Raw genomic sequence first — 16,385 nt, 5'->3', positions numbered from 1 at the left:
ACTAACCTGTATATATGTTTCCAAGATTGACAGTGGTGGTTTGAAGGAATGGTTCATGATTCAGTTCCTTGTTTTGCAGAGAGTTCCGGCTAAATTTTCTGTTATGAAGAACATGCAAGATGATGAATCTGCAGAAGCTCCGATTGAAGCTGTACATCTTCGAGATGAGAATTGGGTTGAAATGGGAAGCGGGCATACCAGCTCAGGCCGTGGGCGAGGAGGTCGACGAGGTCGTGGTCGCACTCGTGGGGGGAGATCTCAGAGAAGGGTCATTGGTTCCAGATCTGAATCGAGCAAAAGAAGTAGTGCAGCAAACAATGAAAAACTAGGGCTACTGGGATGGAAAGGCCGAACACGGGGACGAGGAGGGCGTAGGAGGGGTCGGCGCACTGTCAGAAGTAGGCAGAAACCTGTGAAACAGGTGGTTGAAGACATCCCTGAAGAGATCATATTCAAACCACCCCCAAGAAACTTGGATAGGGAGTGGAATGTAGAAACCCCCACGAGGGAGCCAGTGGAGGAAGCTGAAAATGTTAGCAGTTCGGAAAGTTCAGAGGAGTATGACGATGATAACGGTCAGGGAACAGGTGATGAATGTGATGATTTAGGCGTAGATGAGTATTCGGGGCCTTTTAATGGCAAGTCAGAAGATGTAATAGAGGAGAGTGATGAGATAGGAGATGGTGATGAAGATGAAGAGGAGGAGGAAGATGATGAGGGAGACGTAGATGTGGGAGGATATATAATTGGGGATTCGGATGAAGAGAGAAACGGTTATGAAGATGGAGGGCAGACTGGGGTAGGAGATGAAGGTGGAGGATATGCATCTTCAGATTACAGTGAGTAGTTAAAAAGATATGTTCACAATCACTTAGTGTAACAAATATTTGTTTTCAAGTTAAGAAGAGGGTTTTTCTTTTTCTTTTTTTTGCCCCACTTTCAAAAGGTGCGTCTGCCTCTCCGAGGGGAACCATGTGTATTTTATACGAGGGCTTCCTTTACTGTACTGGGAATTAATTCAAATGAATGGGTTCTTCAGATGATATTCAATGTAACGTCTTCCTAAACACCCGCCCTCCCTAAAATTGCTTTTAACTTGTCTTGAGGCCTGTTTGTTTTAAGCTTGTAAAACAACATAGCTCTCTTTGGAGAGAGCTGGTTCGATGGGGTTGGTGAGTGGATCCAAACATGACAAAGAGAAGAATGTCTTCAAAAGATGGATTCTTTTTCTTTTAAAATATCCAAACTAATTAACATTAAAAACAAATTACTAATTAGTAGCTATATTTTTCTTTCTTTTAAAAAGTAAACCAATTGATTTTTCACTTTCCTTTCTTTTTTTTTTGTGTGTGTGTGCAAAGTAAAAAGATCAAAACTCAATCTAAAATTGAAAAAGAATGTAAATTTGAAAAATGAATTAGAGGTATAGACTTTTAAGATCCAATAATTAAGAAAAAAAAATGGTAAAATAAAAAATGATTAATTTAAATTATTTTTTTCTCTAATTATAATCTCTTTTATTATATTTTCATCTTTTTGAAAATATAAATATGACATAAGAATACTTATTTTTCTTTTTTCTTTTTTTACTTTTTTTTCCTAAAGCTTCTCAAACCCAATGGATTCCGAGTATATAAATGGTTATTGTAGCCAGTGGGCTTTGAAAGCCCAACTTCAATCCTCCCATCTCAGAAATCAAAAATCCAAACATCAGTCCAGCCCATTTATTTAGAATTCCTCATCCTACCCCTGGAAAAATACATACAAGGACTAATTGATTAAAAAGGATGAAAACATCCCAAATTTGTAAAATTAACCTTCCCCATTTTTGAACTTGAAGAGTAATCCATTTTTGACATAAAAACCCTTCAACATTTTCATTATTTACATGTGTTTTAAAAGAAATGGTTAGTTTTAAAAGAAAAAAATGAGGGCATTTTTATCAAAAATGAGTATTTTTTGGGTTCAAAAAAGGGTGAAGGGTTAGTTTTCCAAAGTGGGGAAGATTTCATCCCTTTTAATCGGTTATCCCTATATACAATAATGACCTTTTAATAGACATCAAAGTTGAAACATATTGTTAGCATAACTTTACTTGTTTATAAATCAGCACACATTCGAAATACTAATAGGGATTAGTAGTGAGCAAATATCCCGCTTACAATTTTAGAAGAAAAAAGCAACTGATTATTTAGACAAATTAAGAGTATTAATTTGAAGCAATATATGTAAAGAGTCACTTTCCCTAGTATAGATATATTATCCATTTTAAGTCCAATGTATGCACTCTTTCATATCTGCCTTTGGGCCCAATATACCCTCATAACATTAATACATGATAATATAATTAGAAGGGGTCTATTAACCAATGTGTCAATGGGTTTTCATGATTTTGAAATACGTCTACATAGTTAAAAGAAACCAAGTATATATAGATAATATCGAAAACTTTTTCACATTCACCCCATATGCAAACACAAAACAATATAAGGGGTGGACAAATAGAGTGTCACATCGAGGTTAAGGATTGTTTGTGATATCATTCTCTTTACTCCCTCTTATATAGATATTATCTATTTTAGGATCAATAAGTCATCATGATTTTAATTAAAATGCATTAGTTAAGAAAAAATCATTATATATATATATATATATATATATATATATATATATATATATATATATATATATATATGTATATATAAAGAGAGAGAGAGTCCCAATCGAGATTAAGGATTGGCTCTAATATCATTCTCTCTACTTCCTACTATGTAAATATTAACTATTTTAGGATCAATAAGTCATCAAGATCTTAAAATTCATTACTTAAAGAGAAAATCACTATATAAATATAGTGTTGGAAATATCTTTCTCTAACTGATATAACATATCATAATATATGTGTTACATTCACATATATATTAATCGAGCAATACAAATTAAGAAAAAAAAAGTGTTAATTACTTAATGCTAAAATATACCAAAGATATATGGTCTATTTTTTTCAGTATTCAGAGGAATATATTTAAGTACCATAGATAAGTGTCAATCTAGAAACAACTTGAAAATCTTGGATGTCACTCTATGTATGCATATATTAGTAAACGCTGTGAGGACCCAATCAATGATCAAAACCACCACTTTCAATGATGAAGTAGGTTCTGAGGACCCATTACTCTTTGTGGTACTTGTAGCTCTCAAGCTTTGCAAGTACCCAAGGCTCCTAGATAGCTAGGCCATTCCTTGAAGCTGATACAGGCAATATATCACTGCATGGGTGCTGAGAACAATGATGATTCAGGACCAGCTCCAAGTCAACGATTGTGAGCTTATCATCTCTTCTTTCCCTTTTCTTTTCCCCTATATCTTCGCTACTGCTTCAATTAATTCATTGCTCAGTACATGACTTAGGACACATGCCCTACAATAACTAATTTATCCATTCATCCTCTTCTGTCTTCCCCATACATCCTTATCATACACACCTTCAAAAAACTCCTCACCACAAGCTTTCTAATTTGTTTTACTTGTTTGGAAAGACAAAATTCTCTTCTCCACACAATTTGCTTCAGAGTCACAGCAGTTTGTCATATTCTTTAAAATATCATTTCCCTTTCCCATATGGACAGGCCTCTTTGTACATGTGTCGCTGTCCAAGATAGGAATTGCATGAGGGTTAATAATCATCTGTCTTTGTAGTTGCTAAGGAGACTGGTGGTTGAATATTGGGTCATCTCCTTAGGGTTCTTTGATGTATCAATCTCTAAACATATATGCCTTGTGGCCATGGGATTGAAGGTCTGGCACATGGTTTTGGAATCAGCCTGGGGACCATATTGTCGGAAAGCAGTATATATAAATATGCCAATGGAACAGTATCTGATGCAGTCAATGTTAATGGAGTCTTAGGTTTGACTTGCCCTCTCTAATCACAAATTGGTTTTTAGATGAGATGTTTAAAGTCCAATCCCAGAATTGGTATCAAAGCCGATGTGCAATGGGAAATAAAATGATTTAAGATTAATTATGGGGTTTATCATTGCATGCAATGCATGTCAATGGATAAGTCAGCTCTGCAAATTTGCACACCACCTACCCCTGGCCTTCATAACGATACATTGCAGACCCACATATCTATACCAAGAACATTATCAACTGAAAAACCCTAAACTTTTTTCTTTCTTGAATAATTAACCATGTAGATATGTGGGTTCAAACAAGCTCCCCATGTCGGACAGATGGATTCCAATGAGATCGGTAATGATCAATGGCATAATCAGTCCTGCTGGACAGTACACCTCCATTATTTGTTTCATCATCATGAAAGAAGAAGAAAAAAAGGTCAGGGTGTAAAAAAGGTAAGACATGGTCCTTTGAAAATTTACCCTATTTGGTTTGAATTATTGGGGTGGACAAGGGAAGAGAGAGGGTGTAGGGTTTTGGGTTTTGGGTTTTGGATTTTGGATTGTTTTTGGGAAGGAGTGGGGGGACCTCTTGTGAAGAGACCCGAGTGACAGAGAAAGATAGATTCCTGTTCATGGTTTAAGCACCAGCAGCAACCATTATTGATAATTTGAGGACCCCAGCCCTTAATTATTGTCTGTGTCCCTATCCTCCATGACCACATCTATGTCCTTTTTGAAGGCACTAACAAACGCATCGCTTAATTTCAGTCGCTATTTTGCCTATGTGCAGGTCCATTTACAGACCAATATGCCCTAGACTCCACCTTTTTACATGGAAATTTATAGTCTTTAATTACCTTACCCTTAAGAAACCCATGAAAGCTACACTTGCTCTCAATTCTTTGATTCCATGCCTGAAAGTTAGAGACAGCTTCCTTCATTAGAGGATCTGGCCAGCCTCAGTGCGTGGCATGCTTCTCTACCAATTAAGTTGAATTATGGGACATTAATTAATGATTGAAGAAAGAAGTGATGTGAATTTGAGAAGATGATGACTGTAACACAGGATGTTGAGAGTGGCAGGAACAATTGAACGTACAGTGTGGCCTTTGAAAGGATTTCCAGCTTGGCCTTCAACTTCAGGCAGATATAACGTATATTTTTGTTTTGTCGCTTGGTCCCATATCTAGGTTTTGTGGTTTTCAAGGTTGGCATCACTTCAATTGCCTTCAATCTTGTATGGTACTTATTTTTCCATAACAGTTTTGGAAAATGATTTTTTGAAAATAATTTTTTAATATTTTGCTCTTGTGTAACTTTTCTTAGATAAAAGCGAAGTCTAATTGTTTCGATTGGACTGAAACCGACTCTATGAAGACAAATAAATATCTGATTAAAATTTTACAATATTTTAAACCTATTTTTTATTTCTTTAAATATATTTTTTTAAAAAAAATTTTATAGTGTTTTATTTTTAATCCATTTTCATATTTATATAATTATTTTTTAAAACAATTTTTAGAGAATAGTTGAAATAACTAAAAAATATTCTTTAAAATCACTGTGGGACTGTTTGACAATTGTTTTTTAGTACAATTTTCTGTTCTATAAGATAAAAAATTTAGAAAATACTTCTGACAACTAAAAACTATTTTTTATTTTCTCTTCTTAATAATAAAAAGTAAGGTATTTTTAAAAAATATTTTTATTTATTTTTTATACTTTTTCATTGTTTTCTAGAGGTTGTTTTAAGAAATATGTAGAAAGATTAAAAATAAAATACTAAATATAAAAATTATTTTTGAAACATATTATAAAATAATAAAAATATTTTAAGTTTCCAAACAAACTTTTATTACATAAAAATCAGACAACAATATTCAAAAATTATTTTTAAAACTTATTTTTCACAATTATTTTCGAAAACGTTATCAAATAAGCCTTATGTTTCCTAGTTTTAAAAATAAAAAACTATTTTCCTTTTTTTTAGTATTAAATATATTTTGTTTTTTTTTTTTTTTTGAAAAACATAAAATTGTACGTTTTCTTCTTGGCATAAATAAAAAGTTAATATAAACTTGAATAAAAATATATGTATAAAACAGTGCTACAATCATTTCATTTCTTGGGTCAAAGTAGCTTTTGATAGAAACAAAAAATCAACTTTAGGCCTATGTTGAAACAATTGTTCAAATTAGCCGTCTTCTATTTTTTTTTTCTTAAATTAAAAATGCATTTCTTCCTTCTTTTCCACCTGCACACCCATAACCATGGACCTATCCATCGCTGGCGATATTGCTGTCGGCCACTCTGTTCCCTCTTCTTCAGTCGACTTCAACCCTTTCTCCCTTCGCATGTTTCCTTCTTTCCCTATTTCTCCTCCCTCTCTCTGCATCCTACCCATCATACCTGTAGGGACCCCTCCCCCCGATGACACGTGACACGCATCGCTATCCAGAGTAGCTCTATCTGTACTCCCCAAGAGGACACGTGGCGAGAACCCCTATCCGGGTCCCCCAAAGGGGGCACACGACACTCTCAAATATCATACCCGGGCGATGCTCTATCATATCCGGACTTATTGTCCGGATCATTGACTGTAGCGAGCAAGCCTTACTGAGTCATCTCCGACAGCCTACCATAGCCCACGTTCTGTCGCCTGCAAAGCGAAAGGACAAGAACGATGGCAAGTCGCCTCCCACGATCTCTGACAGCCGCCTGCAGAGTGATGATGACCCTGCCACCACCTTGAGAACATCATGACGAGCCAAAAAGTCTTCCCACCATTAAAGAGGAAGACAGAGGTTCTGACACTATATAAAAGGGCCTTCATACGAGGAAGAAGGTAAGATTGCTATCCCTGAAAAAAAGCCGACAGCTTAATCTCTGAAGCCATGGCTAACAAAACCATCGGAGGGTGTGTCCGGACATCCTGTCCGGACATCTTTTGCAGGATCGACTAAGCCAGAATTCAATCTTGGTTGAAAGCGTGCGTCCACTTGGCGGCAACATGGATCCCTGGGACGCAAGGCATCAACAATACCCATTTTTCCTTTCCTCCAACTCCGGCTGCTACTCATTGCCAACCAGCGATGTCATGTTGTCCTTGCTGAAGATGCCCACGGTTGCCCCCAGACCCACACCTCCATCTTCAATTTTTTTTTTTTTTTTTAAATAACTTTTTAAAAAATAATTAAAAATAATAATAATAAAAGATGTTGATGGGAGAGAAAGAAGCCATTTTGAACCAAAGATTCAAAAGATGGCCAAAATCCACATTTGTTTGGTTAAAGAGGTTATTTTTAACCCGGACTCCAAAAAAAATAATGTGTACTTTTTCTTCCCCTATGATGAGCATATTTCTAAGCAACATTCAGTACAATTAAAAGAGGTAGGCTCTTTGGTTAGTACACTTGGCATCTTACAAAGTGGGCTAGATGTTAGGTTATCGTATCGTATATATTGGAAACGGCGAATTATGTAAACATGTATTATGTAAAAAAATACGAAAGAATTCAAAAGTTCTTTGAAGGGGAAGTGTATTTTGAAAAAATAATTCTCATTTTATACACTAAAATAGAAATTTTATATATGTTTCTAAGATCACCATCCAACCAGGTGGGTTGCAACATATACAAGGCAAGCTGACAAATGTTACTTGATTGGACTTATGTACAAAATTGTCACATCATCCATCACCACCATGGTTTTAAAAATCGGACTGGACTAGTCGTTCCAACCAATCCGACTACCGGCCAATCACGGTTCTGATCCAGTCTGGTCAATTAGACTGGAAACAAATTGAACCGGGATCGGATCTGCTGAATCGGCCGATTCGATTCAATTTTTTTTTCAGCATCAAAACGACGCCGTTTTGGAGGATATAAAACCTCCTTCTCCAAACAGCAGCTATCGCCCGCCCCCAACGCATCGTGACAGGCTTCCACCGCTGGTCGTTTCACTATTGCCTGAGTCACATCTTCCCCTTCATGTCGTTGCAAGTCGCTAAGCCACCCCTTGCCACAAGAACCTCTGCTGTAACCCCCTGTCTTCCCTGCTGTAAGCCCCCACTCCACTGCTGTAACCTCCCTTGCAGTAGCTGCAAGCCTGCAACCTGGAAAAGTGGAAATCAAGGTATGATATTATTATTTAATTATTAATCATTTTTTATTTAACCCCATTGTGTTTTCTCCTTTCCCTCATCGTGTCTTCTCAAATGGAATCTTGTACAGGATATTGTCGTGTGGGGAATTAATTTACATACAGGTTCGTGTTATAAACTTTATTGTGTGTTTTTTGGAACCCATCTTGAGCCGATCCGGCAAGTTCTGGGCATTGCCAAAAGCTTAATTGCCTGTAAGGTTTGACTCAATAGCATCGAGAGCACAAGCCCACAATTTCAACCAAATAGAACTGAAAATTTATGGAGATTGTTTGAGGTTTCTTAGAGAATTTAAGTGAAGGAGACTTGATTGGAGCCAAAATATGTGCTCTAATGGCACATATTCGATATGATTTGTGCACCAAAGGACATTCAAATCACCCAACTTGACCTAAATCAATGCTAAGGCCCTAGCCATGAGTTTAATTTGTACTTTGGAGACTAATCTCAGGTTTAAGGGAAGAAAATTGTGCAAATTGAATGACTTTAGATTTTGAAAGATCAAGAAATGGCTAAATGAGGAAATAAGTGAGTCAAGACTCATGGAACGTAAGCAAAGGCAAGACAAGGATATCATGAGTTTGAAAGATGAGAAATGACCATTATGGAGTAAGAAAGAAGGTAAGAAAGCATGGAAAATGAGGCATGAAGCAAGATTTAGCTGCATGGAAATTTAGAACTCAAAAATCTGATGGCATTATATACTCTGACTTTGAGGAAAAATTTAGAGCACTTTATGGAGCCTATTATATACATGCTTTATATCCTTTTGAAGCTCGAGAAGTCAGGAGTCCAATGCTTCAAACGGTGTGCAAATCGAAGCTAAAATGAAGAAGTTATAGCCATTTGAAAACAACTACACCAAGCTGGAGGGTCATTTCGAAATGATTTCGAAATTCAATTTATGAATTCGAAATCCACTTCGAAATAACACCAATTTCGAATTCACCCACTGCCACTTTGATGTTCCGCCTCCTCTACCTCGGGAATTGCATCTAGAGCACTTCATCCACCCTAAGTGGGCCCCACACGACTAGAAATCATCATTTTATTATTATTTTTTAATCATTTTTAGGAAATTATTTTGTAATAAGTGGCCAATGAAAGTGTGTCACATGTTAGGTAATTGATGATATTATATAAACTCTCTCAATTCTAGGCTTGAGGGATCTTGAATTTTTTTCTGGAGAGTTTGACATTGAAGGTGGAAGAAGACGAGCACTTCTATTTGTTTTTTTTTTCTTCTTTATTGAATATATTGTTTTTAGTTTCTTTTGATTCAAATTATGGAATTTTACCCTATTATGGATTATGAATGTGACATCACCCCCATGAGAGGCTAAGAGCCAACTTGGGGCTTGAAGCATGAAAACCTAAGGGCTAGGAAACTTATAGGGACAATGGGTAATTTATTATAACAATGAGATTAATTATTGGTTGGGTGACAATTTATCATTTTTTTATCCTATCCTTGTGAGTTCGTTTAGGGAATGATACGGTAGGTTATTACTTTATAGTAGTGATTCTTGGTAATCCTTGATCATTAGTTGTCCTCGTCTTACCTACCATTATTTGCCCTTAAACAAAGCTATAATGAGTAGGAAAGGTTAAAAAGTCAAATCTTAAATTGATAATCAATCTCATTCATTTGATGGTTTTAGGAATCTGTTTTAAAAAGGAAAAATTAGGCTTCGGATGCAATTTTGAGTTATAGAACTCAACTTGATCGCGAGTGGCCAAGGATCCCAAAACCCTAAGATCATATTACTTAAAATACCCTTGTTTTCTCTAATTTCTATACCCTAAGTTGGATTGTGGAAAACCCCAAACTTGAATCAATTGAATTTAAAATCAATATTCATTTTTTTTCTTTTTAATTTAATTTCTTTTACTTAGTTTCGCATTATTCACATATTGTTTTTCACTTAAGGATTTAAACAAAAACAATTCATTTATTCTAGTATTGACAATTTTCATAAGCTGGTCCTTGAGAACGATACCCGGAATACTACAAAAGTCGTAGTGACTTTTTCTCTAGTTTTTCTTGACTAGAGTTACTACGTAAAAAGGCTAAATATTTTGGTACAATAGAGAATTTCGGTCAAGACTATATCGAATAGCTAGGCAAGAAAAGTATGCCTTGAAAAACTTGGGGGTCATGGGGATTCAATCCCAGCCAGAGAAACTGTTAAGATGCAATGGTGCTTAGCTCCAAAAATAGAAAAATAAAAATAAAGGCATCGAGTCTTAAGATAATACATTGTTGTTTTTAAATTCTTTTCATATAAAATTCTTGATGTGATTATTACTCATAAAAAAATGAGGCATGATGTTGCATTTGGTTGGTGTGCGGAACAATTTACATACTGATTCATGTCATAAAAAAGTTGGGGATGATGTTGCATCTGGTAACAATTTAGATAGAATTTATTAATTTTTAATTTTTTTATAATATATAAAATAATAGAATATATATTTATGACGTCACTAGTTTGACCGCCGGTTTGACCAGTGAACCGTGAATCGATAATTTTTCCGGTTTTGAAAACATTTATCACCACTTCAGTCTATCTCTACGTCAAATATGTCATTCAAGATAGTAATATTATTTTTATCTAAAACTAACAATGTTAGTAACTAAAAGAATCACTATATATATAGAAGGATGTACTAATTTATTTATCACTCATCACGACTTCAATCTCTATATCAAAAAGTTATTTTCATGAGAAGTGCATTTTTGAGAAAATAATTCTCATTTCATATGTTAAAATAGAAATTTTGAACATACTTCCAAAACTACCCTTCAACCAATTAAAGGGATTGTCACCTATATAAGACAAGCTGACAGGTACACTTGATTGAACCCACATACACAATTGTCACATCACACATTATCACTTCAGCCTACATCTACATCAAACATGTCATTGAAAATAGTAACATTGTTTTTATCTAAAAATAATAATATTGATAACTAAAAGTATCACCGTATATAGAAGGATGTATTAGTTTATTTATCACTCATCATGACTTCAACCTCTACATCAAACATGTCACTAAATATACCAACATTGTTTTTACCTAAAAGTAACAATATTAGTAACTAAAAGCAACATTTTAGAAAAAATTATAATCCATATATAATTTTATTTTATTATTTTATACTTAATTTATACTTTATTACTTTATAGTTTGTTGTCATTATTTTATATTTAGATTTTATTTTTTATATCTAATAATCTTATTTATTTATACTCTGATCTCATATATTTGTACTAGCATCTAGTCACCAATATTTCAGGTATCAAGCCCATACTCTAAAATTTTCCTAATGAGTTAAAATGATTAAATCACTTTTCACATTTCCCAACCCTATTCTCAACTTTTAATGATAATTAGTCCCAATGGCCCTTAAACAAAGACCATCCTTTCTTATAAATCCTCTATTTTAATAAATATATAATTTTTATTTCTTTTCTTTTCCATTTCTTTATTTATTTTTTACCTTTCATAAAACTTTTATCAAACTATCAAATTTTTAAATAAATATTAAAAATCATATTATTTGATAAAACAAATGAATTGACAATAAAAATTTTAATTTAATTCAAAATAAATTAAATTATAAGAAAAAAATACAAAATGAATGTATAATCATTTTTAAATTGGTAATATATAGTAACAAATTCCATAAATAGTAAAATCGGTGATAAAAACACAAATAATAGAATTTTTTAAAGGAATAATAATAATAATTTAATATAAGTTATAAAATATGAATATTAATATCTTAATAAAATTCTAAATCATATTTTTGTTAAAAATAAATAGTAATTATTTTAAAAAATGATAATAGTTAATAAATTCTATTTAAAATGAATTATAAAAATAATTACAATTTATTTTTGAAATATATAAATAAATCAAGTTTTATTATTATATGTACACATTTATTTCCTAGACAAAGATTGATATAAAACGATAATGTTAGTTTCTTATTTACACGCAATTATATTTTTATAAATTTTCTCAGAAAGTAAGCTTAATGCTTTGGTTTCTCCTATACACATAATTAAGTTCATTAATGAATTGTTGTAGGTGGTAAATTGTAGTATTTATAATGACAACATTCTTAGTATTAAAAGTTAACATTTTCATATGGTTAATTTGATAAGGTGTTTTACAATATATGCAATTAGACTTATAGTGCTTCAAAGGTGTGACAAATATTCAAATTTTAAATGTAAATTGGCAGTGTTTGTTCTATAAATACCATTCAAGATTGGATCATCTTCTCAATTCCAGTTTTACTCCTTAGTGTATTTGAAGTTGTCTAGACTTTGGGGTTTCATATGAGATTATTTTCTTGATTCTATTCTTACTCCTTATTGTATTTGAAGTTATCTGGACTTTGAGGCTTCATGTGGGGTCATTTTCTTGATTCTATTCTTACTCCTTAGTGTATTTGAAGTTATTTAGACTTTGGGACTTCACGTGGGTTCATTTTCTTGATTTCTAATATATAATTAAATAATTAAAATTTTATTTTGGCATAAAATGTAGAAAAAAAATAATAATAATGAGACTATGTTAATATTGAACAATGAATCCATGTCCCTCATTTGGTGAGAGGAACACACACATTAGGAGACAAACATTGTGCACAAATCAAGGAAATAGGCTATGGAACCACTCCACAAGTTGTGGAACCACGCTAGTGTTGGCTCCTACACACTTGTTGGAAACACTAGACACATCAAGATCTCGTCTTGGACCAAGGCCATCAACTAGTGGAAGTCCATAAGATGATTGATGGAATCTCTAGTTCTAGTCCCTCACTAAGAAGAAGTTGCCTCACTTCCTAAAGGCCTTACATGCTTCAATCAATCTTCTTTACTAAGATTGAATGATGATTCTCATGATGTTTTGATCATTTAAATTCTATCATTAAATTTTAAAAATAAAAATAAAAATAAGATTATATTTAAAAATAACAATTAGAATTTTAATTAAAAATGAAGTCTGAAAATAAAAGTACAATAAATAACATTTTAACAATAAAGTTTTCAAAAAAACTGATTTTTCAATTTTCTTTTGCATATGTCAATTTTGCTCCAAAAATATTTTTAAATATTTGTAAAATTAACAACAATTATATCAATATATAAAAAGATAGGGTCTATTTTGTAATTATATTCAAAAACAGTTTTCACTTGAAGAAAAAAATATTTTACAATCAAAAATTATTTTATGTTTCTTATTTTTAAAAATAAAAATTAAATGTTTTAAGAAAATATTTTTAAAATTATTTTACATTATTTTCATTTATATTTTAGGGTTGTTTTGAAAAATAATTATAAAAATATAAAAAATAATTAAAAATAAATTAATTGATATAAAAAATATTTTTAAAACATATTTAAAAATATTAAAAATAAGTTAGGAATATTTTAGATTCCTCAAAAAAACATTTATTATATAAAAGATCATATAACAATTTAAAAAGATTGGCCTTCAAAACTATTTTTTAAAAATAGTTTCGTAGTAGTTTTTCAAGTTTTCATTTTGTAATGTACCTTAAAATAACAAATAAAAAAATAAAATAATAAGTTGTGGGATCCAATGAAGTTTGGCCAAAACGGGAGATGATGGTCCAATCATATTGTGCGTGATGTAATCATACTCCTAGTCAATGGAGGCCGTCAACTGTGCGTCAAACAAGTACATCTTATCGTTACTTGGATTAATATATAAACGGTCTTGATTTGACTACACGAAATATCATCTTGGGTATTTGTGCGATGGGCGCGTCCCCATGACCTTACTATAAATCCTCGAGATGCCCCCGCGGCAACGCAACTTTGTTTTCCCACTATTTGTGTCAATAATCAATATTGATATTTTAAATACTTATACCGGGGATCTTTTATAAATACATAATTTTTTTTTTAGAATTTCTCTCTCTCTCTCACTCTCTCTCTCTCTCACACACACACACACACACACATATATATATATATATATATATATATATATATATATATATATATATATATTGTGGGACGCCTTGAAAAATAATGCATCTATTGCTCAAGAACCCCACATAAGTCTCAGCCAGTAATGATATGTCACAGTTTCTCCTCAAAAAGCAACAGTTACAAGTCATGCTCGTAGCAGCTAGGACCCCTCAAAATTTCCAAAAAATCCTTGAAGAAGGAAGCTCAAATTTCTCCTAAGAAAATTCTTATGCAGAATCTGATTATTCAACAAACTACCTTCCAGACAATTGTGACAACTGTGTAGGAATCCTTCCTCCAATAAAAAGATCCAAGTAATCATCAGCCTTATATCTTCATATCATCAAGAATATTTTACAGCTTTGCAGTTTCAGCATCAAAAGTAGCAAGCATGTGACTTCACAGTTTAAAGCAACCTGTCAGTAGTCTTCTCAGCCGAAAGTGGGTTTTTCGGTGAAATTAGGTGCCTTATATCTTCATATCATCAAGAATATTTTACAGCTTTGCAGTTTCAGCATCAAAAGTAGTAAGCATGTGACTACACAGTTTAAAGCAACCTGTCAGTAGTCTTCTCAGCCGAAAGTGGGTTTTTCGGTGGAATTAGGTGGAAAAGTGAATTTTACTATTTACTATTCACTATTCATGCACGAGATTACTATTCATGGCAGTTAGTCAAAAAGCAAATAGTGTTTTGTCCCCTCTTTTTGGCATTCATCTATAATGATAATATAGTCTCACTGGACTATCCAAGCAATGCCAAATTTGTTGAAAAATAATAATAAATGGGGAAAAGCTGAAAGTTCTATGGGGATATCAAAATAACTGCTGAATAACTCAAAGCCATCCAGGATGGGCTTAGGATCTTAGGATAATTGATCTCTTCACTGTTTACAACAATATCTTGAGAATCATTGGATCTCCTAGACATAGTTTTGAAAATTAAACTCATTTTAAGGTTTTAATCTAGAGCCTAATAGCAGATTGACAAGCCTTATGAGACGTATATATATATATATATATATATATATATATATATATATATATATTTTATATGAAAATTGTCTCTTTAAGAGGCAATTTTTCACTTGATTTTTTTTTTTTTTTTTTTTTGAAATCGTCTTTTGAAGAGGCGATTTCTCACTTCTTAAATTTTTTATTTTTTATTTTTTTGAAAATCATATTTTTCAATAAACGATTTCTCGAGTTCATAAATTATCTTTTAAAGAGACATTTTTTCACTTACAAATTATTATTTTTTTTATTTGAATAAAGCTACGATAAATTTAAAATTATTTTTCCTATTACGATAATTTTGAAATTATTTTTTAAAACTATCGTACTCTTATAAAAAATCTCAATGTTAGCGTGCAGTACCTAGTTCAAGGCTTCCTGATGGTACACTGATTCTCACATCGAAAATGAGTGAAAAAATGAGTTGCTTTTATAAACCTCTTCCCATGTATCTTAAATCAAGTGGCTCATTTTGTGAACAGGGGTGGGCATTCAACGTTGGGCCGTGAGATAGGGCCCATTTTGGGGAAAAAAAAAACATTTAATTTCACTCATTTTTTAAGGACTATTTTAAGAAAAACATATAAAATAATTAAAAATAAAATACTAAATATAAAAATTATTTTTAAAACTATTAAAAATATTTTAGATTTCCAAACAAACTTTTGTTCTATAAAAATTAAAGAATAGTTTTAAAAAACCACTACAAAAAATTATTTTTGTTTTATTCCTTCTAATTAGGATTGCATGTATGAGTTGGTAAACTAAAAAATTAGGCTAAATACAATATTCCAAATTATAACTTTTACACTTGTGAACTAATTTTTGCTTAACCATTCAATCCTTTTATAATATATTTTACAAATAAGAGACCCTTTTTTATTATGATATTAAAGAATTAAGTACATTTAAGAGACCCTTTGCTAAGTTTTGTACTATAACTATTTTAAATTTTATTGAAGATTGTGAACAAAAATATAGATATGTTACCCAAGAATTCATCAAAATACATGAGAATTAATATTTGGCATATGAATTGTTGTTCAAGTGAATTATAAGTGGGCCAAAAACCTATAAATGGGTCATTTTAAATAATAATATAATTAAAAATAGTTTAGGAATGTCCAACAGTAAATGTTGTGTTGTTTTTAAGCTCGAGAATGGATTATCCAAATTATGATTTTTAGAATAAAAGGTTTTTAAGCTTATTAATATGATATAAAAAATCATAAAAAGATTTTATTTATTTTCATCAAACATATTATATCCCAAAAGTTTCTGATCATG

General features: G+C 32.1%; 1 protein-coding gene across 4 annotated transcripts in view; it reads left to right on the top strand.

The window, feature by feature from the left end:
• The window catches only part of LOC117926749 (homeobox-DDT domain protein RLT2), a 32,041-nt gene extending 30,974 nt beyond the window's left edge, over positions 1-1,067 (top strand). For all 4 annotated transcript variants that reach the window (XM_034846029.1, XM_034846031.1, XM_034846030.1 and 1 more), the window contains one exon: positions 80-1,067. In XM_034846029.1, the coding sequence (XP_034701920.1) occupies positions 80-847 (768 nt within the window). In that variant the 3' untranslated portion in view covers positions 848-1,067. The remainder of the gene's footprint in view (positions 1-79) is intronic.
• The last annotated feature ends 15,318 nt before the right edge of the window (positions 1,068-16,385 follow it).

Source organism: Vitis riparia, chromosome 12 (assembly GCF_004353265.1).
Source record: "Vitis riparia cultivar Riparia Gloire de Montpellier isolate 1030 chromosome 12, EGFV_Vit.rip_1.0, whole genome shotgun sequence".
NCBI lineage: Eukaryota > Viridiplantae > Streptophyta > Magnoliopsida > Vitales > Vitaceae > Vitis > Vitis riparia.
This window is presented reverse-complemented; position numbering and strand designations above follow the sequence as displayed.